Source organism: Sebastes umbrosus, chromosome 4 (genome assembly GCF_015220745.1).
Source record: "Sebastes umbrosus isolate fSebUmb1 chromosome 4, fSebUmb1.pri, whole genome shotgun sequence".
In the NCBI taxonomy this organism is placed as follows: Eukaryota; Metazoa; Chordata; class Actinopteri; order Perciformes; family Sebastidae; genus Sebastes; species Sebastes umbrosus.
In genome coordinates this window covers 14,764,890-14,792,569 of record NC_051272.1, presented here as the reverse complement: position 1 = coordinate 14,792,569, position 27,680 = coordinate 14,764,890, and the positions used below count along the sequence as shown (strand labels likewise).

The 27,680-nt window shown below is 40.5% G+C and overlaps 2 protein-coding genes across 2 annotated transcripts; both read right to left on the bottom strand.

Annotated features, from left to right (window-relative positions):
- Nucleotides 1–202: 202 nt before the first annotated feature.
- cers3b (ceramide synthase 3b) lies at nt 203–4,709 on the bottom strand. The gene is made up of 10 exons (XM_037767748.1): nt 4,536–4,709; nt 4,243–4,360; nt 3,218–3,336; nt 3,059–3,116; nt 2,639–2,689; nt 2,457–2,549; nt 2,201–2,329; nt 801–907; nt 559–712; nt 203–439 (listed from the first exon to the last, which is right to left on the bottom strand). Exons 1-10 carry the CDS (start codon nt 4,706–4,708, stop codon nt 320–322), a joined length of 1,122 nt encoding a protein of 373 aa, XP_037623676.1. The 5' UTR covers nt 4,709; the 3' UTR covers nt 203–319.
- A 2,486-nt stretch (nt 4,710–7,195) lies between these two features.
- LOC119486136 (anoctamin-2) lies at nt 7,196–27,000 on the bottom strand. Its single transcript, XM_037766017.1, has 28 exons — nt 26,842–27,000; nt 22,164–22,331; nt 21,687–22,001; nt 20,213–20,308; nt 19,594–19,766; nt 19,271–19,325; nt 18,748–18,799; nt 18,535–18,590; nt 18,198–18,245; nt 17,099–17,163; nt 16,874–17,008; nt 16,591–16,751; nt 15,647–15,729; nt 15,191–15,202; nt 14,480–14,554; nt 14,324–14,380; nt 13,717–13,791; nt 13,017–13,218; nt 12,779–12,890; nt 12,122–12,179; nt 11,944–12,044; nt 11,656–11,819; nt 11,407–11,559; nt 11,107–11,159; nt 10,156–10,334; nt 9,804–9,909; nt 8,624–9,239; nt 7,196–8,483 (listed from the first exon to the last, which is right to left on the bottom strand). Exons 2-28 carry the CDS (start codon nt 22,308–22,310, stop codon nt 7,825–7,827), a joined length of 4,008 nt encoding a protein of 1,335 aa, XP_037621945.1. The 5' UTR covers nt 22,311–22,331; nt 26,842–27,000; the 3' UTR covers nt 7,196–7,824.
- Between the last annotated feature and the right edge of the window lie 680 nt (nt 27,001–27,680).

Sequence of the window (27,680 nt, the reverse complement as noted above, 5' to 3'; positions counted from 1 at the left end):
TTCCTCCGGTCTGTGAAATCTTGCAGATGCCGTTAGGAGCACCGGAGGACACAGAGACATTTTATTAAAAATAATTTTTTTTAAATCATATTTGCAATGCTACCCACTGCAGCTTTAAATGAAATCCACAAACTATGCAGCTTCAGTTTATGTACAATATAATCCTTCACAATTAATAATAAAATAATATTGTCTGCTCAAGTGTATTTACTCTTTTTTTATGTGCATTTACATTCTAACAGCTGCAACCCAGACTGAATGTGTCCATGTGTCTGCTGTCCATTTTCCTTTTTCTCTGTTTTCTGTCTGTCTGTACGGGTCAGTGGCCATTGGCCCTGCCTCTGGCTCCAGAGCCATTTATGTGACTCAATTTGTGGTTTCTTTCCTTCGGTGAGTCACTGTCTTCCTCCTCCTCATCGCTCCGGTCGTCGCCTTCCAGCTGCAGGATGAAGATCAGCCACAGAGAGTAGGTAGAAAAGACTCAAAAGTTGTCGAATTTGCGTAGTTTTCATACATTGTTTTTCCTTCACATAAATGAAAATACACATAGAAACACACCTTGCTGAAGACACACTTGTAAAACATTCGTGATATGAGAACAGCCCAGTAGAGGTGGAGTATCTGAAGAACCAGTAACATCACATTGAAGAAGTAGTAGCCAAAGAAGGGAGCAAACTCCTCTACTGGGTACACCCACGTACAATGGATCAGCCTGTAGAAGATATGCACACGTTATGTTTTTTTCAACACATTACACCAAAATCATCATCATGCTGCATCCTTCCATTTCCCACACTTACCAGAAAGGAAAAATGACGAGTCTTGTCAGCATAAAGAGAACTGTAAACACCACAAACATGCCGTTAGCAGTCTGGTGCCACTTGGCGTAGTTGAATACCTTTGCACCCTGTGAGATAAAAACAGGAAAAACAATCAGGTTCACATCTTTGTTTAAAAGGAATAGTTCATAGTCTGTCATAAAGTCGCTGCAGGCATGTTTGTTATTGTTAGTTTGAATCATGTAATAATTCCCATATAAGAGGGATGTCTTTTTCCTATGCTTATACAGGACGTTGACATAATATAACAAATACCTGTACAAATGTACAGCACACTACTATCAACCTCCTGCTTTAGTCATCTCAATTGTGAGCTATACCTGTAAATGTGACTGGGATTTATTTTATTTTTGAGCAGCTAGCATGAAAAAAAGAACATGTCAAGAAATGTATGGCGGTGCAAGGCAACCACCTTCATGTTTACAGCTGTTCAAAGTCATCTCAATGTTCATGCAGCATGGAGGGGCGGTACAGGTGGGTCATCAGACCTGTTTGAGTCCTGTCTGCAGAGATTCAGACATCTTGAGTGCAGGTTTTAAGGCTCTGCATCAAACTACTGACGCAGCTACTAAACCACATTTATACCCTTAGAAGCAAATTGTTATGTTTTTCTTTGAAGAGACTTTAGCCTATTGGCTGTTCATTAAATGGAGGCAGCTGTCAATCATTCGCAAACTCCGATCAAAAGGTCAAACTAGGGAGCGCTGATCAAATATGAATCAATATTCTGTTACTGTAATGCCTATTTCTCACCTCAAATGTTTTCAGAAACATCTTGTAGTGTACTGTTGACTCCGACTGATGAGCGGTGCTTCCTCAACTGATCTCAACATGGCTGCTGGGTCACAAACGTTCTCATTTTACAGCTAAACAATACACTACAAGATGTTTCTGAAAGCTTTTGAAATAGGCATTAAAGTAACAGAATATTGATTCATATTTGATCAGCGCTGCATAGTTTGACCGTTTGATCGGAGTTTGTGAGTGATTGACAGCTGCTCGGAGACAGCAGGCTCCAGCTCGGCTCTGATTGGTTGTTTTCCTCCGTGCAGTGAAATCTTGCAGACACCATTAGGAGCACCGGAGGACACCGGAGGACACCAGAGGACACCGGAGGACACAGAGGCACATGATTTTCAGATTACCTGTCTCCTACACTACTGTAAGGATATAGTGACCGTTTTATAAAAATCACTTTTTAAAATCATATTTCCTCCAATTTACCCACTGCTGCTTTAAGTCAGTCTGATGCTACAAAACTGTGATAATGTAAAATCACAGTTATCTGCTAATACTGTACCAGCAACAGTATGACAATAGATATCACGTAGATTAGCATTGATGTAAAAACCAGCACTGACCTCCAGCAGTATGTCAGCGGAGTCATGAACTGCCATCACAAGAGTTCCGATTCGGATGTAGTTTGAAATCCAGGAGAAACTCAGCAGAGTCAGTGTGGCTATGTGATGAATCACCTGCTCTTTAAAGTCCTACACAGGTAAACATGTGCATATGAGACATCCCTAATTTATTGCATCTTTATAGCATAAAAGGGAAAGATTTGTTTTGTTTTAAAGTGCTGTACTTCACTTTGATTTTAGACATCTGCACACTCACCTTTCGTTTCACATCAAATGTGAGGCTGAGGAGCAGAGAAAGGTAGAAGCCCATTTCCAAGAGGTAATAATAGTACTGAGATGGCAGCATGGACTGCATGGACACATAACACACGCATATTGATGCTTATCATACTGTAATGTTGTAAAAGCCATCCTGATAGCAACGGCTAAATCACGTACCTGTTTTGGGAAGCCTGCCCAAACCTCCTTCAGATTATAAAGCCAAGGTTTCTACAGCCAACAAAAACAGAGATGGAGAGGAGTGTGAGGATGAGGGTTGGAGAATAGCCTTGAAAAAGGGTAAATGTTGGCCAATGAGCTCATGCATGTTTGTCTGTCAACTGCCAGAGTGTGAGAAAAAGCCTAAAGCACTGAGAGACATGAGATAAGAAGAGAGACAAGGAGATTCACATGCTGCACATTACAGTGGAATCAGACTGGTACACAAAATAACAAAGACAGAGAGAGAGAAAGACAAAATAAGGAGACATGTGTCCCAAACCAAAAATGATTTGTGCAATGCGAAACTTTACTGATACAAGGGATAAATCCTGCAATAGAAATAGTGATAAAACATGCAAACATGACAAAGCTACTTACATCATAGAGAGCTACGACTCCCCAGAGAAATGCAAAAAAATAAAATACACATCTCCAACTGTTGACAGACAAGAACAATAATGTCACATATTTACACGTATACACTTTTGTTTTCATGTCAGTGCATAATCACACACGCAAACACACACACACACACACCTGGCCTCGCAGAACCTCTTGCGAAGCCCTGGACGCTCCTGGTTCCTCCTCCTCCTGAACCAGACTTGAACTCTCCTTTCTGACCAGCTGGTCTTCTTACACAGAGACCTCACATCAGCCTGAAACACAAGGGAAACAATCCAATTGTTACACTCTTTCCACACTAGGATGCACACCCTCTGAAGTTAAACACCAGCATTAAAGGGGACATATTATGCTCATGTTTCCAGGTTCATACTTCTATATTGGGTTTCTAATAGAACATGTTTACATGCTTTAATGTTCAAAAAACACATTATTATTGTCATTCTCTCTGTCTGAAACACTCAGTTTTATCACCTTTCTCTTTAAGGCTCCTTCCTGAAAATCCCCAGTCTGCTCTGATTTGCTTGCCAGAAAAATATTTACCTTTGCAAATTCTCAAGCCATGGGTGGAGATACTCAGATGGGGGGGGGGCAGTATATTTTAAGGCCCAGATACACCAACCCGACATCAAAGAACTACCAGCAGGTGGCGGTAGTCTGTATTTGTCATTCAAAAAGGGAAACCGGAAGACCGAGGAGTGCGGATATACAAGCTGTTGTTATGATACGTACATGAAAATAAAGCGCCGTCTGCCGACCATTTTCACACTCCGAAAAAACTAGGCCAACAGCCCGTAACTGTCCGATTTTCGGCTTGGTGTGTCAGGACCCTTAATGAGCCTGCAGGTGACATAGGAAGGGGAGACAAATCTGAATGGCTTGTTGAGCCCACAAAAACTGACTGGGTTGTCTTATTTCACAGTTTGTGGGTTGGTAGGTGCTCCAGATACCCAAACGTATGTGCACAAGCACTGAAAAAGTGAGTTTTTCATATGTCCCTATTAAGTTTTACTTTCTGATGAGCAACGAGAGAAACAAGAGAACAACTTAATTCTTGTTACACAAAATAATGTACCTAAAAGCCTCCTGTTGATTGAGATTACTGTATGTGAACAACAAACCATCTTTGTTTTTCAGTGAAACGCCCCTTTTTAACACACCTGTGATGGAGCCCGTGCTTGTCTGCAGAAGTAGTTTTCTAGGACGGGGTTTGGGTCTGCTGTGAGACGTACACTGTCCCTGATTCCCCAAACATCAGCCAGTGGTGTGGCCAGGAACCTGCAACAGCAACATTACAGTAAATGTGGGTCATCATATCATACTGTGTAACATGTTATCTGGCACAGCAGCACAGCTTTTCTTCTTTCTAAACAGGAGTGGCCTTATGCAGCGCTGCTCCACACAGCTTGTGCAACATAATCTAAAGATTGATCAAAAGATTGCATATTCTCACCTCTCAAACAAGTATCTGACGAGGAGCAGGCAAAAGGCGCAGGGCAGAGCGGCGTAAAGTTGAGAGGCTTTAGCATAGACACGACCTTCACTGTCCTCCAGATCAGACCAGGAGACGTTTGCTGGCAGCCACAGACGCTCCCACCACAGCCACTCACTGACTGTCTGCAACATGGTGCTGGGAAACACAGAAAATAAATTTTACAACCATGATGAATTTTTTGCTTCATATTCACATTTTAAAATCAAATTTTCTTAAATGTAAAATTCTGAAAGTAAACGGAGTCTACTTGTTTCCAAGACAGAACATGAGTTCACTGATACCAAAGAAGTTAGATTTGACACTTCAGACAAACAAGTGAAGTTGTCATATAACACATGTAGATTTTTTCTTCATCTGCCTTTAAAAAATGTTTGATTTTAAGACTCAAAATACGCTTAAGGCCAGAAAAAACAGTTTTTAAAAAATAAACTGAAAACAAGCTGAAGCAGCTCTGGTCCACGTAGATTCACAGACAAAAACACACCGCTTTTTTTTGTTTTGAATCCAGTGCCTGAAATGGGCCAGTACTCACCAGTACTGAGTTCTGTCACTTCTGATTTTTGTGTACAATTTGATTTGTTTGATTTGTAATAGCTACTTAAAAAGTATTTGTTAACCAAATATACATTCATGTAAATGCTGTGGAAATGTGTGTCGTATAGATCAAATAAATATAATGAAATGCATACAAAAATACATTTGAAGTTGAAGATATACGTATAAATATAAAAAAATATCCAAGATGCATGCAATGATCATGTCATGTAACTGCTGAATTAGGGTACTGGCATCTTTTTTGGTCCAATTCAGGTACTGCTTGAATCTACAGTGCCAATTTTCAGTTGTGGCTACTACGATTTGCCACTACCACCTACTGGTCTGTGACAGTTTAACTGCTCTGTGGTCTTGCAATCAAGATTGAAGTGAGTAATTTGGAGATGGAGAACTACAATAAATGTCAAAGGGCAATGAAGATAAAGAAGGGTGAGGAAAGGGAGAGATTAGAGAGAAGTAAAGTCCTCTCTCTTGTGGACTCTGCCCATAACAGAGTAGATAAAAAATGTGTTATTTGAACAGTTAGACGAGCAGTTCATAATGAGCAATCAAAGTTATAAGTAATTGCAAATATTTCCTGTGATGCCCTGATTTACTCACCTGGATACAGCATAACTCGTATTAGTGTGTCCCTGAACCTCAATGTCAGTTAATAAGTCAGCATGGGAAAACAAGCGTACATACCTGCAGGCAGCTTTGTGTCGACAAGTACCGACCGAAGAAAGGGAACCTGAGGCAGGTGGACACAGAAAGAGTGTGACAAAAAGACCAATAAAGAAAAATATTGTGTGAAATTTTCATGCCTACAAAGTGATTCAGTCCTTTGTTGCATGTTTACAGAATACATCCATTAACACGTGCCCATGTACACACACACACACTCACCTGAGACGTACAGGGACCTGTCTGTGTGAAGCCAGTCTATTACTCATACAGTTCATGTACTGCACTTATCCACATCAGATAACAGCCCTGCGTAGATCCTTTATGCTCACTCGTTCTGCTATTGTAGAGCCATTCTTCAAAGAAAGCATAAAAAGTAAAAAAAAAGAAGGCAAATATTTACTCATGAGCTAATGCTTTCCTTAATCTGTACAATGCACCTCATGGTGTGTGAGGCTCCAGTGAGCATTTAGTTGTTTTTGAGCATGCGTGTGGTCGCTCACCTGGATAGAAACAATGGGATCCTTCCCTCCCACTCTGTCTGCTCTCGTGATCACACCCTTGAAGTTGCAGCAGGTCCCCTTAAGGTAAGCTTAGCTCAGCGCTGGACACCCCTAACCTGCTCTCAGAGCATTTTGTATTTTCAGTTGTAAACGTTAAGCTGTAGCAGTCGTTTGAGTGTGGGATAGTTACCCTCACCTGCAAGAATTCCCTAGGAATGCTGGGAAGCCCCCCACAAAGGCCCCATTCAGCGGTGGGACAGGAGAGGAGGGGCCAGCGCAGGTTATGGACAGAGGAGTCAAAGGAAACTTTCATACACAAAGAGTGAGAGTGAAACATCACTCTGCATCAATAGCTGTCTGGGTGAAACATAAAAATCAAGTAATCTTGTTTACAATGAACTGTTTTCCCTGCTCAGTTTCTATGGGGGGACATTTCTGTCAATTAATTACAATTGGAAGGTGTTTTTTTGTAAATACTTTGCAGGAGAACTTTGTTCTTTGTGCTTGTTATATCAGGGATATAAAAGTAAAGCAACACATCACTGAGCATCCATATTAAAATACAGCACACTGAATCCTTTCTCAGTGTTTCACTACACACCAGAGGGGGGCAACAGAGACAACACAATAGGCCTATCAGTGTTGACACTGTCATCATCTCCCAATTAGGATTTACTAGGGACATGTTATGAATGTTGTGCTGTCTTCGTTAGTCTCGTGTTGTGTTCAGCTTGCCATCTCTGAAAGAAGTGATGTTGGCATCTCTTACATATTCTGAATATGAGTAATAACTTCACATAAACAGCATTAAATATAATATAATATAATTTAAAATAATAAATCTAATTTTCACCTTTGCTGTCAGTAATTGAAGCCCTTGTGTGAAAAAAGTTAATAAGACTGAAATGCAACATGAAATACCCATGACCTTGAGAATTCAGAAGGAAAAGCAGATATCAAAAATATGTCCTTCTTTTATTATCATTTTACATTTTTTTATATATCAAAACCTTCTAAAAATAAACAGTAGATCTACAAACATATGTGTTGATACTAGCTGTGCTGTATACATTTCCATATTCCTCTGGTCTACAAGGCAGCACTGCTGCATGTGTGGGACTGAGAATAACAGAGGAGCAGCGGCTAATGAGCTGTGAAAACAAACCAACAAAAAACAAACCAACAAAAAAACAGGAATAGAAAGAGTTAAAGTTTCAGTGGTGTTATTGTCTGGCATGGCGGGGAGAGTTTCAGAGCATTCTTTCTCTGAATTGTCCAGCACTCCCCTTGTCAGGGTCAGCCGTAAACCACGGATTGGTATAAACATCCCCATGAAGATTAAGAGGATAAAAAGGACGTTCCGTTGATCTGGATGGTCTCTCTTCAGACCCCAGGTATTATGTATGCAGATAGGGAGGACAGACGGACGGGTGAGGCTCCAGGCACAGACGGGAGAGGCTAATCTGGATAGTCCTCCCCCTCCCTCTGCCATCCTCTGTCCCTTTCCCTTGGCCTTCCAAATCACCTCATACCGGCGTGTTGCGCTTCAGTTCACTGGGGGAAGGCGGGATGCAGTCGTCCAGCTTCGTAAAGCTGGTGGAATGGCTAGGCTTGGTGGAGTGCTCCTCGGGACCAGGGGCTCTTTGCCGAGGCGGCAGCGTGCGGGACCGGGCTTTGCCCCTGGAGCGGGGCTGCTGAGGCGGAGGGCCTTTCAGCGCAAATAGTTCAATGGGGGCTTTAGGCTGCTGGGCTGATGGGGACTGTGTGGGACGCGAAGATGATGTTGACACAGAAGTGTGCGGGGGAATGAATGGGTTGGACGAGGCTGATAATGAAGAGCCCAGGGGAACCAGGGGAGTAAGCGTGGCCGCCTGCTGGAACCTCGTGAGGCTGGTGGAGTGGCTGGGCCGCGGCAGGCTGTAACAAGCCTCAGCCCCTTTGTGGCGAGAAGGCAGGGTGGAGCAGCGGGCCTTCGCCCTTGAGCTTTGCTCTCTGGGAGGAGGAGCAATTAGCGAGAAGGGCCTAGTGTCAATATCTGATTTTGCCATTTCTGTCCTGGAGCCCATCAGACTCTGGGTTGAGCCTCTTTTAGATGACGGACGTGACGGAGGCTCCTGGTATTCCTGTTTGGACTCTGAGCGGGGAAGCTCTGTATCTCTAGCTGAGCTCGATGACGGTTCTTCATCTATGTGACAAGAAATAATCACAAGACAAAAACAAGACAAAATTACTTAACAGTAAAGATGACACATGATAAAACATGTAGTGCAAATTGAAGATCAAAAAGAAAAAAGAGGACAGATACACTAAGTTTTCTCCTCTCACCTAACAGGCCCAGCTTGCTCATGAAGTCGTCCAGATCGACAGTAAACTCCTCCATCTCAACTTCCTTCTCTTCAACTTCCTTTTCTTCTTCTTTTCTTTGTTCTACTTCCTCCTTTTCTTCTTGTTTTCTTTGTTCTACTTCCTCATTTTCTTCTCCTCCCTCTTGCTCTTTATCCCCTTCTTCACCCTCTTCATGTACTTCTCCATCTTTTTCCTTTTCTCCCCCTTCTACCTCTCCAACCTCATCTTCTCCATCCCCTCTTCGCTCTTCCCGTCCATTTTCTTCAACTTCTTCGAATGACTTACCAACCTCTGGATCGCTGTCACTGCTCCTTCTCGGTCCATCCAGATTGATCTCAACCCTTACTTCCTCCTCCTCCTCCTCCAACTGATGCTCCTCCAGATCGTCCCGTGGCGCTTCCACCACGATGTCTATGTTGGTGGGGATGCAGTGGATGGAGCGTCTTTGGGAGGCAGGTATTCCATATTCTTCTTGGTCTTTCATCAGCAGAAAATCCATCAGCATCATGTTCTCTTTCTTCAGCTGTTCCCGCAGAGATCGCGGCACGTCTGGGATCATCCAGGCCACCAACATGCTGAGGAACATGGCGAGGTTCTGCAGGGGAAAAGATAAGGAAACCTTTTTCTTGCAATGTATAATTACATTGACAGAGTATGCTTGGAGTTAATGCTGCTCTATGTATATGTTAAGCCATCTTTTTTTATTATAATAAGAGAAGAACTTCTAGGTTTAACAGGTTTTATTAGCTGCAGATGAGAGTTAATGGTCTTTACAATCCAATTTTTGGAGTGACATTGGCCTTATTAAGCTGATCAGATACACTAATTCAGTTACAGTGGGCTTCAAGAAAAGCACCATAGCAATGCATGGCCTCATGTTACCTTACATAAAAACGATCCCAATGAGTTTCACAAAGTGAGGTATACAGATTTTAAATTTTGGAAAAAGAAAGCATCGGATCAGGATATTCTGTGCTGACATATCAGAATCAGGAGGGAAAAAGTTGGTCTAGCACATCCCTACTTATCTATAATATTATGTACTGTATGTGCCAGCAATAAAGACAAGATTGTTCATGGATTTGAGAAAGACAGATTTCGGATACCACTTTTTAGACTGACATTAACATAAGCACAATTGTAAATATCAATTTCATACCTGGAAAAATATTACAAAGGCCAATTTTGCAGCCAGGACAGACCAGTACTGTTTAGAGAAAGTGTAAGCATCTGGGTTCCACGGTGGGTCTCTGTAGTCTTTATACCTGAAAAACACAGACGGTGTATTTGCAAAGAGGATCCTGGACATGAATGAACGTGGTTAACAATCAGAGAAAAACCTGGTAATTCTTAGAGATTAATGCCTCAGTAAAATCCCTGCTGTGAACACCACATTTTACAGTTTCTGAGAACTTCAGTCAAGTTTGGGATTTAGATAAAGTAAGAGTTAATCTGCTGGGCTCAAGGATTTAAAGGGAAAGGTAGGTCAAGGTTAAGAGAGTCACTCTGACCTGCACATAGAGACTCCGGTGAAGAGGGTGGTGGTGGGCCCGCTGCCCGGCGGGAAGTTGCTGACATTAAAGTAGGACATTGAGTGATCTGTGTAGCCATTCATGGTGCCATCCACGCTGTACATGTATTGAAAAACCATACGTGGAACAAACTCTGACGTGAAGGAGATGACAAACGCCTGAGAAGACAAACAGGGAGAGGAAATGACAATACTGTTTCATGATACATCATCGCATACCAGTTACTGCTGGCATATCAACTGATTATCAGCTATATTTAACTGTATAGACTAAAACTTCATTCATATAAATAATATTATCTACCTACAACAACTACATTAATGTCAATAATATTTTTTTATAAATTCTCTCCATAGAGCTGTACTAATGAGAATAAAAAATGTTTTACACAACAGGAAACAGCTTACTGCCTCAGCCAGACGACATTGTACCCAGAATCACTGAGGCAGACTCAGACATAGATTTAAAGGTACAATGTGAGATTTCTGATCACTAGTAGCGCTGTAGAGCGATGTTTTTACCAGCCACGACAGTGACGCTGATATTGTTTTCACCTTGTGAATCTGTGTGTGTGTGTGTGTGTAATTAAGGCAAAAAGTGGTCCTGGAGACATCTACTGTAGCCGGAACTACCACAGAAGCTGTTTGAGTACTTTGACGGGTGTTTATATGTCTGTCTGTCTGTCTGTGGGCAGGTTTTGTCACCGCGATAGCATCGCAACCATGCAAGATGCAGTCAAGAAACTGCGGCTGGTGTGATCCCATCGCAAAATAGTTTATAGTTATGAGTAGCCTCCGTTTTGTGATGTGATACACATTCCTGCCTGCGTTTTTTTGCTGCTCCAATGACAGACAGTGGGCGGCGGTAATGTGTAGACAGGGCTATGGGCACAGTAGACATACACACTCACTCACACACACACAAACTTACATTGGTAATGACAGAGAACTTGCTGATTCCACAGAGAATGTTGTACCAAATCCCTGGAGATAGCATGTGCATGAAGAGAGACAAAGAGGGAGAGGGAAGTGTGTGTGTGTTTGTATAAAAGTAACAGACAGACAGACAGAAAGACAGACAGACAGACAGACAGACATGGAGACAAAGAGACAAAAATGGATGGGCAGAGTGGAGTAAAGGAAAAGAAAGTGATTAAAAGTTCCAGGATAGCTTGTTTCACATTCACACAGAGACTGACAGAGTGGACGTGCTCTTGTGTGTCATCTGTACCTATGTCTTTACACCTCACGGCATCAGGCCGTCGGATCTCTGTGACAAATTTTGCAGCGTCGAGGCGAATCTCGATGACGTTGTTGAGCAGAGCGAACGCTGGCGCCAGCGGGAAGGAGGCCACGAACAGAGACACGAACCCATACTGGATTACTGTAAATATGAACACACACACATAGTTAAATAATTAGATTGTGTGATTGCAGTAATGAGTGGCTCAAAGTGAGCAAGAGACTAGAAGAGACTCACTCATTTCCATGTATTCTGGGGTCACGCCTTCATAGGGTTCAAGGGCAAAATCTTTGTCAAATTGTTGCTTTGGTCTCTTCTCTTCTGCTTTACTCTCCTCATTTTCTGCTGCTCTTTTCTTCCCTTTTTCTTCCTGCATTGTTCTGTACATCTTTTTCAGCTTACTGCAAAAAAAACAGAGGATAGAGTCTGAGCAAAGATAGGAAAGACTGGACATTTGGCAAATGTATGTTTGCAAATGTATGTTTGCAGAAGTTAACGACATCTACAGTACATATATATACTTACGGTATGAGAACCTCGAACACATTGTTTTGGATGAGCTGCTTTCCGAGCATGATCATGCTGAGCTGGATGCACAACTCGATGAGGCAGCCTGGTGGAGCGCACTGTGGAAAAAAACACACATGTACATGCAGATGTATACACATAAACAATAACCACTAATGTGTGTAACTGTACCTACCTCTTCCATGCGATAGTCTCCAAAGACGTAAACATAATCGCCAGGCCGCCCAACAAACCTGTATGAGGAGAGGACCAAGTTACACAATGAGGCAAATGGTGAGAAGAGAGAGAAGTAAGATTTTATAAGAGAAACTACAGGTGGGGTACAAAAAATCAATATAGCATAGTATCGCAAAATCGTGCGTGGCAATATTGTATTGATACACGGACGTCAAGTATCGATCGTTTATTATATAAACTATTAACTTCTTAACAATCGGCCACTATTCTGTCTTTGAGAGGCTGTTGCAGGCTCAGTCTTCAAGCTAGAGTGAAGAGTTAAGGAATCCATTGTTACAAACCATGTCACGTTAGCTTGTCGAGAATAACGTTAAATAACTCTCCAAAGTTACGCTAAATTCTGGCGAGGAAAAACTGGCATGGCCATTTTCAAAGGGGTCCCTTGACCTCTGACCTCAAGATATGTGAAAGAAACTCTGAGATGAACAGAGTGAAAACTGTATCTTATTAGATAAAACAGATGTTGACACTGCATAATTTGCAATATATTGCAGTATATCTTATGGCAAAAAGTAAGACCATATCGTGACTTAAGTATCGCGATAATATCGTATCTTGGGGCCTCTGGTGATTCTCACAACTAAGAGACACACACCTGCCCTTGAAGAAGGCCACATAGAAAATAGGTGCAAAGGCGTTCATGGACTTGAGGAAGAAAGACTTAAAGATCAGCTTCTCTTCAAACTCTTCCTTTGTCTTAGGAAGTTCTGTTGGAAAGGAGACACAACAAATGTACACACATCATGTTAGGCACACAACTTAGAAGCGCTAAACTAACATTTTGAGGCTTCCCAATTTAACCCTTTTCTTTGTGACAGCATTAAATACAATACCCAGTTCAGTCAGCCAGACAGCGATGGCTCCATAGACCTCTTCCAACACCAGAACGACCAGCATGTTCAGGATGATGCCTGTGGTGGTGACGGTCATCCTCACGCTGGCCTTGGCTTCAGGATCAGGGTTCACGGACCACACGCTCAACATGCAGATACGATAAACCGCCACCCCAAACACCGCCGAGAAGGTTGCGAAGATCTGAACACACACAACCACAACATTAAACAGTTAGATGACGAGACACTGGTGTCAAAGAATATCTACTTTCTACTTCACTTTCATGACAAGAAATGTGTGATGATGATGATAGTGTGCTTTATTTGGTTCATGTAAATATCTATTTTCATCTTTTTCTTCCTCTTATCTATTGATTACTTCTCTCTTTTATCATTATCACTGTTGTATCTTTCTATTATTTTAGATTTACAGCAAAATGTTGCTAGGACTAATTAATGGTCCCTATTGTTGACACTAGATTATTTAGCAGATAATTAAATAATTAGAAATTAATGGATATAATATGGGAAACAGTGAAGTAATGATGGAGATAAATAGACAGTTTATGTAGATTAATTCACAAACATTATGACGACTGAAAGAAAGAATTTCTGATTTCTGTTAAATGTCTGATATCCTCATAAAAATGACAGATTATTGTGTGATGTGAAAGCTTTATAAGAGTATAAATTCCAGTACCAGGAATAGTAAGGTGGACACATTGATGAGATAACCTGACAGGTGATCCTCAATGTCCAGGGACTCTGGTTCTGGCTGTCGAAGAAAAACAGGCATATTATTTGGCTACACAGACAAAAACACACAAACATTGGTAGAGTATGTGATGCGCAGTAATGCTGAGCACATGTTCAGCACACACGCGTTATGTTTTCTGTCTGGCAGGTGCATGTTTGCCATCTGAAAGGACAGAAATCCCCTCCCCTTCTTCCTCTCCCTCCCCCCTCTTCTCTCTCCATCAGTAATCTGGGCTAATCTCAGGAAGGTAAGCGGCTTTGGACTCAACCACCCACTGCAGGTGACGGGGGTTTCCTTTTAGTGAGACACAGACATAAACTCATACACACAGAGTTAGTCTGTAATAACTTTACTGTAGATGAAATACTCAAGACGGGCTATAATATGTGTCTGTATAGATAAAGTTGTTTACTTTCATGAGTGCAATGCAATTGAAGAATCTGTGTTTGCATTCGCCATGAAGCAAGTGTAAATCACTTCGGTGTAACAGCCCCGCCCTCTCCAACTTTGTTTACATAATGTCCTATCACACAGAGCAGTGCAGCCATACCTGCGAAGCCAGTATGTGGTCTTTTTCTCCATCTACACCATCCCCAGTTTTAGTCGACTGCAACAGAGTAAAAACACATTTTTTCAGTAAAAACGTATCAATTTAACCAGTTTTTGTCTTAAAATTGTATCTGAAACACACACTCAAATACAATACCTTCTTCTTAGACTTTGCTTTCAGTTTAGCTTTTTTCTCCTGTAGAGCTTCTTCATATTCAGGCCTCAGCTCCTCCTGCAACACACACATGCACATGTTAAAATCACATGGGATGGCACCACAAAGTAAAGGATCACATCCACTAAGACAAAAATGTTTATATCACAACTTTACAGAATGGAGTCACCAGTTACAGCTGCATAATTTACTGTCACAAATTACTCTAAAGCTACAAATTCACACAACACAGCTACAGTATATTCGCTGACATTTTCGATGGCTGTTGCATGACATTTGTAGCTCTAAGGGGGTGGTAGCCTACACCGGGACAGGTTCAAGTGACTTTAACTCAAAAATGTAGCTATTTTCCATATCCACCACAGAGTATACAGAGTAAACAGGGTCTTCTCATGGACAGCTCAGAATATGCTTCTCAAATAAAAAGTGAAAAGAAAAATGTGGAGCCCTACAAACCAATTTACAGTATAAAGATGATTATAAACTGTGAAACTACATGATATTTGCATGCATTTTATTTTTTTTTCCAGATTTGTTTGGATTTTTGATTTGCATTAGCTGATTTTCTACTGCTTATAAATATTCCAATAATTAGCCAAGATATTTCTGGAATTTCTATAATAAAAGGCATAAATAACACAGCTTCTTAAACCAGATTGTGGCTATATTTAATGGGTATTGAAACTTGCCCACCTGGACTCGCTCCTTCAGGCAGCAGAGACAGAAATGCATGAAAGAGAGAGAGAAACAGAGAGAGAAAGAGAGGGTTAGGCTGGGAGTGTTTACGTTGTGACCCTGCTGAGTCATCAGCAAGTGCACTACTTTAAGAACAGACCAATCCCATTACAGCCCCTTACAGGTCAAAGAGTCGCGTTAATGCATAGGTGGCCATGTGTTTATGTGTATGTGTATTAGGGAGAGGTCACTGTTCTGACACAAATGATTATCTGCAAGGCCAACAACAACTGGCGTCATGATTGACCCGGACCACGAGGTTAACACTCTCACGCTGACTGACTTGGCACTTAAACGAACAGAAGATGAATACTCAAAATGACAAAGCAGTAAAGGCTCTGACTGTGTCTATTCTAAAATAATGTATGTGTGTGTTTATTGAACAGTACAGTACTCTTGAATCTATTTTTGTACCTTCTCATCCTCCAAGCTCGTCAGGTCCCACATATGTTTCAGACACATCTGTCGCCTTTTCCAGTGCTCAAGGAAACAGGCAGCTACAGGAAAGATACACAGATGGAATATTAACATATTTATAAAATAAAAGAACCTGACTTTTTGTTTGAACACACAAGAAAATGCAGAAATATCCTCCACTAGAATTCATACAAACATGAGCCACCTAAAGGTTGGCCTAAAGTACATTTACATGCAGGATAGCATCTTGATGTTGATATCTATATGCATAAAAATACAACGATTATAATACGATTATCACACCAACACTGCTGTGTCACGGCAGTTTCACTCACTCCAGTCATGCACACTCTCCCTGTCACTCCTCCTGTCAGGAGCTGAGGCCAGTTGCATGAACTTAGTTTAAGACTAATCTTGACCTTAGACCGCTATTGCAAAAATATTAAGACTTAATTTGAGGTAAAAAAGTTAGCCACCTCTCCCCCTCCATTACTTTTACCCAACTTTTGGTTAACTATTACAACTGTTTATCCATTACTTTTAGCTAAATTTGAGCAAACTATCTCAACTGTTTACCCATTGCTTTTAACTAATTATCTCAACTGTCTATACATTACTTTTTGGCTAACTATTTCAATTGTTTACCCATTACATTTATGCTGTTTATGTTATTTTGTCCCCTTTCTGTGGTGTCGCTGTTGCATCCACTAATGTTTCTCTTCAGTGAAGTGTCTTATTTCACCCATAATGCATTGCGTGGCAGGCTATCTAAGTCAGTCTTACATTAGTCACTCGTTGGTAAGCTTTATGCAACAGGAAAATGTAAGTGTCTATAGCAAGTCTGACTTAAAATGATATTTAAGACAAAGACAAGGTCTATTATTATGCAACCGGCCCCCTGAAATAAACCTGCCGTAACATGATCAGGAAAGTGTAGTTACCCCACAGAGACATGAAGATGGCAAAGAGGACAGTGGCTCCATTGTCGAACAGGTATGACGCTTGGGCCAGTGAGCACACTGTACTCAGACGCCAGTAGTCGCACACTCCATCACATAGTGGACACATGGTGATGTTCAGGTTGTCATCACATGCCTCCTGGCTAAAATATACATGCGCAAAAAACAACACAAAGAGAATAATATAAATATATGTATGGTGATATAATGTGATGCGCTTCTGATTCGCATACATAAGTTTGAAGAGTGTTTTTTATCTGCCTACCTTGGCACATTGGTATCCACAGTGAGTATGCCATACACGAAGACGATGATGCCCAGTACAGAGGGAGGGATGAGGAGCTGAGTATAAACACCCAGCCAAGCAAAATACAACCCAATCTGCTCTCCAAAGTACTTCCTGTTAAAATAAAGCCAACATATCAACTACAGTAGCTGCCTGGGTTTGCAGGTTTACAGATTTATATTTTTACATGTTTGGGCTCAGTACCTGATCAGGTCCACAGGCTGGTATTTATGCATGACTCCATAGTTAGCCCATTCTTCATGGAGGAGCTGAAGGACACAAGAGTAAAACACAAGTTAATGACTTGAAAAATTTAATATTTTGCAGGATACAGACGTCAGAATAAAGACACGTGGTGTCTATGTAATGTCAACATAGTGTTGGATTATAAATATGCTGTAGTAACTCGGCTGATATTAATTTACACCGGCTCTACAATTACATTTAATTTGACAATGCACACACATTTAAAATAATGCTTCACTGATTTAACTTTGCACTCCTATAACACTGCAAAAAAGCATCAAAATCGATGCAGCAGAACCAAAGATATTGTCCTTTTTATTCCACACATTCCTTTGCCTTGATGGCGCCTACGTTATCCACAATGCAAGTCAACCACTCACAGTTTGGTCAGCTATTGGGGTGTGTCATGCAAGTAGCAGCTAATGTAACTTTTCAGCCCTGACTTTTCAGCCCTGACTCTGATGACATCACTTGAGTCAATTTATGAGATTTTACGCAGCTTCCTCTGGAGCCACAAAAGGCTTTATATACTATAACTTTTTTCACACATGTAGTAACACTCCCCAAGACCTGCAAACAGATGTGATGTGTAATATTGGAATCCCCCCTTTAACGTCTGCAGATTACACTGCCCAGGTAGCACACTGCATTAAGACTGTGAACCAACTCAAACTACAGTGTCACATTCAGATTTGTGCAGTTTCTGATTGTAGAAAATCAAACATGTCTGATGCATTTGCCACTCTGGATCCAGAGGGAGGTTCTGACAGGTCTGAGACTCAACCGTGATGCCATCGATTTTTATCCGAAAACATCACATATACTACAAGATGATGTGCTAATGATGTGGCAGTGACCGACCCTATTTTGAGAGATCAGTAAAAGCTCATCATCAGTTGTCATGGCCATATCAGGACATAAATCAGGCTTTGAATAGTGTTATCTGTTCCTCCTTTGAGTAGAGTGACAGGTATCATCTCCAGTGACTTCACTGATATAGTAGTAGGGGAGTTTGAAAACACTTTATCAAAGACCCAGTAGAGGCCACTCAACTCACCTGTCTGTCATTTCGCTGATCTTTCCGTCCTCTCCTTGTGAACGACCCCTAAAGAAAAAAAAATGAGTAGCTCTTTATATAGGGATATATTGCATAACAGTATGTCATATTTTATGCATAATCTTAATTGCAGCTAAGAGTTTGGTCAGTATTTTTCTATCCAAATTGTTCAGATTCTCCCCTTTTTTCCCATTTATCTCCGTAAACATCCATACTGCAAATATATTGACTAACCTGTCCTGTATGACACAATAAAGTCCTTTATGTACAGTAGATGTAGCACACGCAACTATACTTTCACATTGTCCAGTGAAGGTGCTATTTCTGTTGTACTCACATCATGCAGAGGGAAGGCAGAGTTGTAGACACCCCGAGCCAATAATGAGTTGATGCCTTATGACACAAAGAGGAAGTGCAACACAGTGTCATGGACACGTTCAGCTTTGTGACTGATAGCATACGAGAACAGGCAGCATGAGATTTGACTGACAGCATGCATATGAACGGTATGACAAAGGAGAATGAAACCACAGCAAAAGTTAGACCTCACCAGTGGTTTGGCAAGTTTGTCTGCAGGTAGTGCGTGAAATAATCTCAGCCACCTAGACACAAACAAAGCACAGTCCAAATTAGTGGCAAAAATGCAAAATCTTACCAAGTATATTTGTCAAATCATAGTCAAAATATCTCATAACATTTAATATAGGACACAAAGTAACATTTCAGTGAGATATAAGGAGTTGTTTTTAGACAATGCATCTTGAATATCTTGACAAAATACTACTTTTGAGCATTACAGGCTTATTATGACACACAACACTTCCTAATACTAGTGAAATATATCTCAAAAATGAGTGTTCCCAGCTAATTTCAAGATCTATTTTCATCTTGAAAGGCCATAATATTACATCTTATTTCAAGAAATCTTATCAAGCAAAATTTCACTTGTTCCATTGGCATATTTTTTTTACTTATTACAAGCAAAAACACCTTGTATTCATTGATGTTTACTTATTGTTGAAGTAGTCTTCCTCATAACATAAAATTAGAAGATATTATGTTTCTGGACTCACTATTCTGCTGCGTGTTGCATTATCGAATACAGTTTCTGTTGACTTGATGTCGTACCTGCAGGAAATGACAAGAAGCAGTCACAGTGGTGTAAACAGTGAAAATTCAATTTACGTGAAAGCTCCACTATGTTATGATAAGGATGATGAAAGCACACAGCCTGCAGGTGATTTAGATATCAGGGTGTTATCTAAATCTCTGCCCATGACTGAACTGAAAGTCATGTGTGTGTGTGTCCCGCCAAGGGCAACTCCTAAAGTGGGTTAGTTTTTTGATAACATTGCTCTACATGTGTGCATGTGAGCGTGACAGTCCAGGAACTCACATGTGGAGCTTGTCTCTGATAAAAGGGTGTTTGAGGGTTTTGAAGTGGGCGCGTGTCTGTGAGTCTCTGTGGACGTCAAAGTCGGGGACGTCTGGTTGAAACGGTGTGCTGACTTTGCGCATGAAGGAATCCCATGTACCAGCGATGCCCATCCGTTTCCGCAATTCACACTTCTGTTCGATGAAAACATAGATGGAGAACAGTTTGATCACATCTGCTCAGTCACACGTGTGTTGTATGTTGTATTATTTACCACACTACTAGGGCTGGGCGATATGGAGAAACTCAAATATCACAATATCTTTGACCAAATACCTGTAAATAAATAACTAAATAATTGCAATGCAGCCTTTAAAACCAGGATAAGACAACACTTACGCCATATTATGATATCCAAAATCTAAGGCGATATCAAATCTCATATCACGATATCGATATAATATCGACATATTGCCCAGCCCTACACTCTACACGTAAATGTCCTATCGCTATTCATGTCATGTTCTACAGCTTTCTGACATACAACTCCTCAGTCTTAAAATGGGATTGTGAAGTGCATCCAAATGAATCTTCAGCAAATGTTAATATTAAAGACCAGGGTGTGTAATTGGCTGCTGACCTTTCTGACAGCAACTTTGATCTTCTGAAGCTCTGCTTCTCGACTGAGTATCGGCCACGGGATGTGCAGCCGAATAAACCCTTGGCCATTTGCCCTCTGCACACAAACACACACATTAACACACACATTAATATGATATTTGAACATGAAAAAAAACACTATATGCATAACTTCATCAACCAACCGCGTACATGTCAAATTGGATTTGGATTACAGGCCTATACTGTATGGATAGATTAAGTGTGTATCTGTCTTATTCACTGCATTTGTCTTCGCATGTAATTGCTTTTGCTGCTTGTCCTGAGGCAGCCAGATGAGCCGTCCTTAAACCTGTAAGTATGCTACTTTGTGTTATAATGAGTCTGTTTGGTATGGAATCCCATTATTTCAAGCCCAGAACCTCCCGGTCCTCCAAAGTATAGAAAATTAGTGCAGATTATGTTGGGATAGGCACCTGCAAAAGCCACAATAATGTAGATCAATTTTGATCCTGTGAAAAGTGACAAGCTATTACCTAGCTTCTGGACCACTGAATTACAAGCTGCCCATTGCAATTACTGTAATAACCTTAGTGCAAGGCAGATACAACTGCACAGGCTCAAACAACTCCTGCTACACCTCTAATGTTACCAGCAAATGTCCAGTGGTAGCATTAAAATCTATCACCAGGTTCTGCACTCCTGTCAAGATCACTCTAATTCTGATCAGAAGATTATTTCCACAGTTTGGCTGCAAAGTGAGATTATACAAAATAAATTGCACATTCAAGAGGAAAACTAGGGTAAACTCCCTCATGTTGTACAAAAGCCCACACAAACAACACAACTGAGCATATTCATACACTGATCCACAACACTACAATCAAATCCTTCACTGTTCAGTTCCCGGAACGTTAGCCTACTCGTATTTGACCACAGGCAGACAGCTACACATACTGATACAGTATACAGTGACCACTGAGAGCCCCCTTCAGCCCATTCAATCAAAATTAAACCCACCAATCTCCCCCAATGTGCATGCATGTGTCAGCACACACACCTCTGAGTAGTGGATCACTCTCTAATAAGGTCCTATAATCTGGCCTTTGGCTTCACACTTACGGTCAGCGTTCTTAATCCTCAACCAAAGCAGCAGCTGATTTAACGCACAAGCGTCTCACAACTACACACACGCAAACACACACACACAAACATGCATGTGCACACATAGAGAAAAAAAAAACACACTTGCACATACATCATTGTTATTATTGTGGTTATTATTACTATACTGTACCCCTGATAATCAATACGTTCTCTCTTTAATTAGAGTCCCGGCCTGTCTTCAGGGACAGGCTGAGTCTTATCCTCCACCTGTTTGGCAGCCGTCCAATCACAGGATTTGTGGTCACATAATTTAAGGATGGATGTCTAAAGGAGTGTACAGTAGATGAAGAAATAGTCATGGTGAGAGCACTGTAAAAGCAGATACACACCTCTTTATCACGCTCTAGCTGTAGTCCAGCATCCATTAGACCCGCTTCAAACTCCTCCCTCATGATAGCCTTTTCCTCCTCAGACAGCCTTGACTCCTCCGCATCTCCTGCAGGTGCACCTGCGTCCCCAGACTCTCCTTCCGTTTCCCAACGGCCTGTTAACGGGAATGGTATACTCCCAATACTCCCATTGGATGTGATGGAAAGGCGTGCCCTGGACGCCCGCCTTTTTTTGTATTTGTAGCAAAGCATGTAGTCCACTTTTCTCTTGCCATCGGCAAAAAAAATCCCAGCGCCTAGATCGATGCCAGACTCCTACACAAACGCACAAAAGCGCAGACGGGTAATTAATGAGGGTTACAAGTAGGGAATTTAGGGAGTACTATAAGAGCATGACAATTAGGGCATGCTCCATGTGCTCCCTGAGCTTACATATTGTTGCAGGATGTGAGTGTTTGCATTCTGAGAAGACCGTACCGGAGGAGGAGGCTCATCGTTGTCAGGGGGGTTGACTACGCCTCCATTGGCGGCATCAATCCCAAGCCCGGACAGCGAGCGGGCCAATGACACGAGCTTCGCTGAGTGAAAGGAAGACGACTCACTCATATCTCTGGTTCCAGGCATACCTTCTTTTCCGTTTCATCACTGTTGGTACATGAAAAGAAAAACAAGAGTTCAGTATTCAGAAGTTGGGATGACCTGGCAGCTCTGGCTTTAATTGAAAAAAAAAGTTCCATTAACGGTGGAGCCATTCCTCCCAGTAGGATCATAATATTTGAACACATTGGTCCCCAATCTTTTTGTGACCCTTTAAATCGACAATCGTCTCTGATTGTATATCTAACAGTTGTGAAGAGTAAATTTCTTCCTGGTTTAAATATGCTAAATGTAAAATTATCCAATAATTATCAAGGAATAAAGCAAACAGTAGAGCAAAGTCTGAAAAAAACATAATTCTGCATAAACTAATTTCTTGTTAATACCTGTATGGAAGCCCATTAATGCCACTTGGGAAAAAAATGGGCAACCTAAATTTTTTCTTATTACTAAGCGTTCTTTTCTCACAACTATAATTTATTAACTCATAAGTGTGTTTTTTATAGTGGCAGAAACGTGCTTCCATTTGTTTGAACCACTATAAAGCCTATAAGATGCAACTGTCTTTGAGTGAACTGATTTTCTTTAATTTTGAAGCGTTGATAATGGCCTCTAGCAGTTATTTATTGTTTAGATATGTCGAGCCAGTGATATACATTTAAGAATCCTTTCACGTTGATTTTACTTTTAAATATGTGGTTGAAAAACCACACAGTTGTCGCTGTTTTAGACTGACAGAGTAAGCCAAAGTTAAGCTGTCTCATCTCTTTTTTCCCCAATTGAAACTGTAGGCTCAGATTAAGCTCACAGTTCAATCCAAGCGGCACAGTTTACAATCTGTTGAGGTAATTTGGTCACTGGGATCATTCTTTAGAGATAAAGAAGGAAGTGTTTAGAGGAAACCGAGTAGTTAAGTCTCACTGTAATAGAAGCGCATGCGCATCCCCGTGCTTGAATCCACAGACATAACATATGGAACAAGTGTTTTAAAGTGCACAAAATAACACAGCTAGTCTTCCTAAAGTGTGCAATTCAGTTTCTCAACTGTTCCTCAGCTCAGAAATATCCAAATAGACATGAATGCTGTTACCAGTATGCACAGTTTGATGATTTAAAGTCAATTAAATAAGGACAATAAGCCCTGATATACGCCTATTGGTGCCCTGTGTGTCCCTACATGTTTCTCAGTTCTTGCAAGACATTTATCTGATGTGGGAGAGCATTGTGATTGAGCTTCAGTCAAAGGCTGCGTCTGTCCCCTAATGCTACGTCAAATCTGGAACGTGATGAAGTGCCCTCTTGGATGCCCCCATGCCAGATAAAATATGATAAAGTGCCCTCTAGGGTGTTCTTCCAGCAGAGAAAATGAGATAAAGTGCCCTCTGTGTGACCTTCCAATGGAGAAAATGGGATAAGCTGCCCTCTAGGGTGTCCTTCCGGTGGAGAAAATTAGATAAAGTGCCCTCTGGGGTGTCCTTCCAGTGGAGAAAACGTGATGAAGTGCCCACTGTGTGACCTTCCAGTGGAGAAAACAAGATAAAGTGCCTATAGGGTGCTCTTCCAGTGGAAAAAAATGAGATAAAGTGCTCTGTAGGGTGTCCTTCCAGTGTAGAAAATATCATGAAGTGCCCTCTGTGTGACCTCCCAGTGGAGAAAACAAGATAAAGTGCGCTCTCGGGTGCCCTTCTAGTGGAGAAAATGTAGACTGTGTCCACCACTGACTTCAGATTTCACACCTCTATAACTGTTAATGCTCTTTGAAAATCATTTCTTTTACTTATAACAAGCAGTGGAAATGGTACCGGTTATGTTATTAACCCCGAAGTAAAGGTGACACACAGATTCCATCATTAGATGTTATTGCTGGTGAAAGAGGAAGGGGTTTGCATGCAACAGTTGTGCCATGGCAGTTTCAAACTACATGTTCTAGCCACCAGAGACACCGGAAAGCCATGAGACATGAGAGATGCAAATACACCAACAGTCAACTAAACACCGTACACATACACATATACAATCCGTCAATCCCCTTACATGTGCACACCCACACACATCCACGATAATCCTAGTTAACCATGTTGGCAAACACAGAGCTGAGATGGAAATGGAGAATATGTTGCTTAGAGGTCAAAGCAGGTCAAGAAGATGTTATGTAAATTATCAATCCATCAGGACACAGTGATATTTAGATCAGTGGTTCCCAACCTTTATGAACCTTTATCTTTCATCCTAAACTGACAACGTTATAGATGTATTTTAAAGATATATTGATACAGGAAGTGCATTAGTGCTACTGTGGGTTGTTTTTTTGAGAAACATAGAGAGGTCCGAGTTTGTTTATCTCCTATGCTGCTAGCCACATGCTGCATGTGTGGCGCATTAGTCACTTAGCTTATTAGTCATGATACCTTTTCCCCAATGGCTGATTTTCTTGCAGCTTCCAAGAATGTTTATACGGCTCATGCTAATCAATATGTATGCACACTTTACTTTTAATTAAGCATCGACCAGAACATCTACTATGCCTTGCAGATTGTATTTCTTATTAATCACTTTCCTTACAGGACTACAACCAAATACAAGAATGTGTATTTTTGTTTTGGAAATTTATACCAGTGTATGCATCTTAACTGGATATGGTCAATACTCATTTTTAGCGTGACTGTTGTCTTATTGTGTTTATGGTGTTTGTACAGTGTTTTTATGCTACCATCTTGGCCAGTCTCTCTTAAAAAACAAAACAATTTGAATCTCAACAAGGATTTTACAAAGGGGGAAATCAAATCTAACGAGCAACCAACTTTTCTCTCTATCTCTGAGTAGCCAGTAGTAGTATCTTCTTTTTTATGTATTTATTTATTTACTTTAATGTTTATTTAATATTATTATTTAATATTATTTTTTTTCTCCTCTTCTTTTTTCTCTATTCATTTTTAATTAATTTTATCATATTAATTTAATCGTTTTAATTATTTTTTATTTGTATTATTATTATCATTATTTCCTGACATATTTGTGGATATTCTCCCTGTATTTTCTACAATTTGAATTTTATGTACCCATGATTGAGAATCAGTTATGTCGTATGCGGTCAGCTGTGGTAATTATTCATTAATATATTAATACATGTATTTCGCTTTAGCAATAATGTAACCTGAACATTCATGCCAATAAAGGCTATTTGAATTTGAATTTGTTGTTGTCTGTGTGTATGTTGTTGTTTGGTAACGATTGATGTGTTGTTCAGAAAAACATAAAAAATAACTTTCCCTGAATAGTGACTGCTCTTTTGATTATTGACAATTAATAAAAACACCTTTGAAAGAGCAACCAACTTTTCCATTATTTTCTGTTACTTTTAGTGGACACATTTTCCATAAGAAAGGAGAAATTTATAATTAAAGTGCACATAACGTCTGTCAATAACATATTCTGCAATATAGTCATGTACAATGTACAAGGAAAGACAACATGTATTTGATTATATTATTTAATTCTGACAAAATGGCTTCTTTGGAAATATCAGTTTAATATTAGTCTATGGTAACAGACTTTTTTTTTTTAAATCATATTTCATTATTAGCATTTTTATTTCTTACTACTTACTACTTAATATGTTTTGCATATCCCTCCTGCCTGTTCACTCTGGAGATGGCACAAGAGGAATGCGCAAATGCATCCAAGTATGCGTCTCTGCTCGGGGGCTTAAAGGCCTTAAAGCTCTGTGACAGCTCAACAGAGGACTGTCAGCTGCACCATCACACTAACACACACCAACACTAACACACTAACGTGAACAGAGTCTAATACTGTCTCTCCTGGAGTACAGCAGATTTGCTAATTTTAACAGATGCTTGATTCCTTTCTAAATGCCAGAACAGCAACTCAAACAAAGACTTTAATTTGAAAATGATGTGATGAATCAAATCAAATGGACTTGCAGCAAACTTTCACTTTAACCTATATCTGTCTGTAAGTTTCAATTTCTTAAAATCATCAAAAGTAATTAATTTCCATGTTGACTAATTAATCCTCGAGCTGTTATTTTAATAAATATGTGTTTAATTAAACACTCATTAATGCAACAGTTGTTTGCACCCAAATAGTCAGATGGAAAAACAGCCTCAGCACCCTGGTACTGTGCAATTTTTTTTGTTTATAGCTTATTTTGTATATTGTATATTGGTAGAATTTCAAATTTGTTTATTCTTATTTTATTCTATTCTTTTGTTATTATACTGCTTACTTGCACCAACAAAACCAAAGCCAATTCCTAGTGTATACCTCTTACACCTGGCAATAAACACGATTCTGATTCTGATTCTGATTCAAATACTAAGAGCAGTATCTCAGCTCAACCTTTGTTTACAGAGTTTAGGCCTCCTGCACACACAAGCAGCTATAGTTCCAACAAAGGAGTACAAAAAGTGCAAAAAGACGCAGTCAAAGTCAACAGCAGGGAATATAAACAACACAGTAAAAGTGCACTCTGCTCTTTTTTTTTTTTTTTTTTTTCCATCACACTTCACATTAAAGTAAAAGTGAAAAGTGGACTCACCAGTGCTCGTGGAGGATCAGTGCTTCGCTATGGAGATGGATGATAAAGACGCGCGAGACGCACAGCCTGCTGAGGGGCTGAGATGGTGGACAATCCGCGCGCGCTCCCGGAACCCCCTGGCTTAACACGCGCGCGCACAGTGCAGCTAATTCCCTAACCGTTTCATACAGTACAGGAGGGAAAGAAGCTGTGATGCATATTACCGATGAGAGAGGTGTGGGGGTGAACCATGAGAGAGGGAAGAAAGAGCTTAAAGGTGACCAGATTTGAACCTCGCCTACCCTCTGCAGGTCTCAGAAGACACATAAAAAACAAATCAGTGCAAAAAACAAGCTTAGTATCTCACATAAAGCAGCAAACATTAATTGTTTTATTGATTGATTGAGATATACATTCATTATTTCTCTTAATCAATGATAAGTAGCAGCCCAAACCCCCAGAGCATTCAATTATAATCATTTGAAATGCAAAGCAATGCTTTTCTATGCACTATCTACCTTTAAACATGCATCTGCAACCATCTTGGACTCCAACCACTGGCGCACTTTACACTATACATCCTATATAGCACTTTATAGACTGCACATATGCGCATATTACATTTATTTATTGCACATACTACATTTATTTATTGACGGACTGTACACACAATGTTCACCCATTCACTCTGTATCTTTTATATCTCTATTATTGTTTTTATAATTTTTGTATACCTTTACCTCTCCTGTGTTTCACTCTGTTTGCTGATGTTGCTGCTTTGACACCTGAATTTCCCTCCGGGGATTAATAAAGGTTCATCTTATCTTATCTTATTTTATCTTATCTTTTGTGCAAATGCA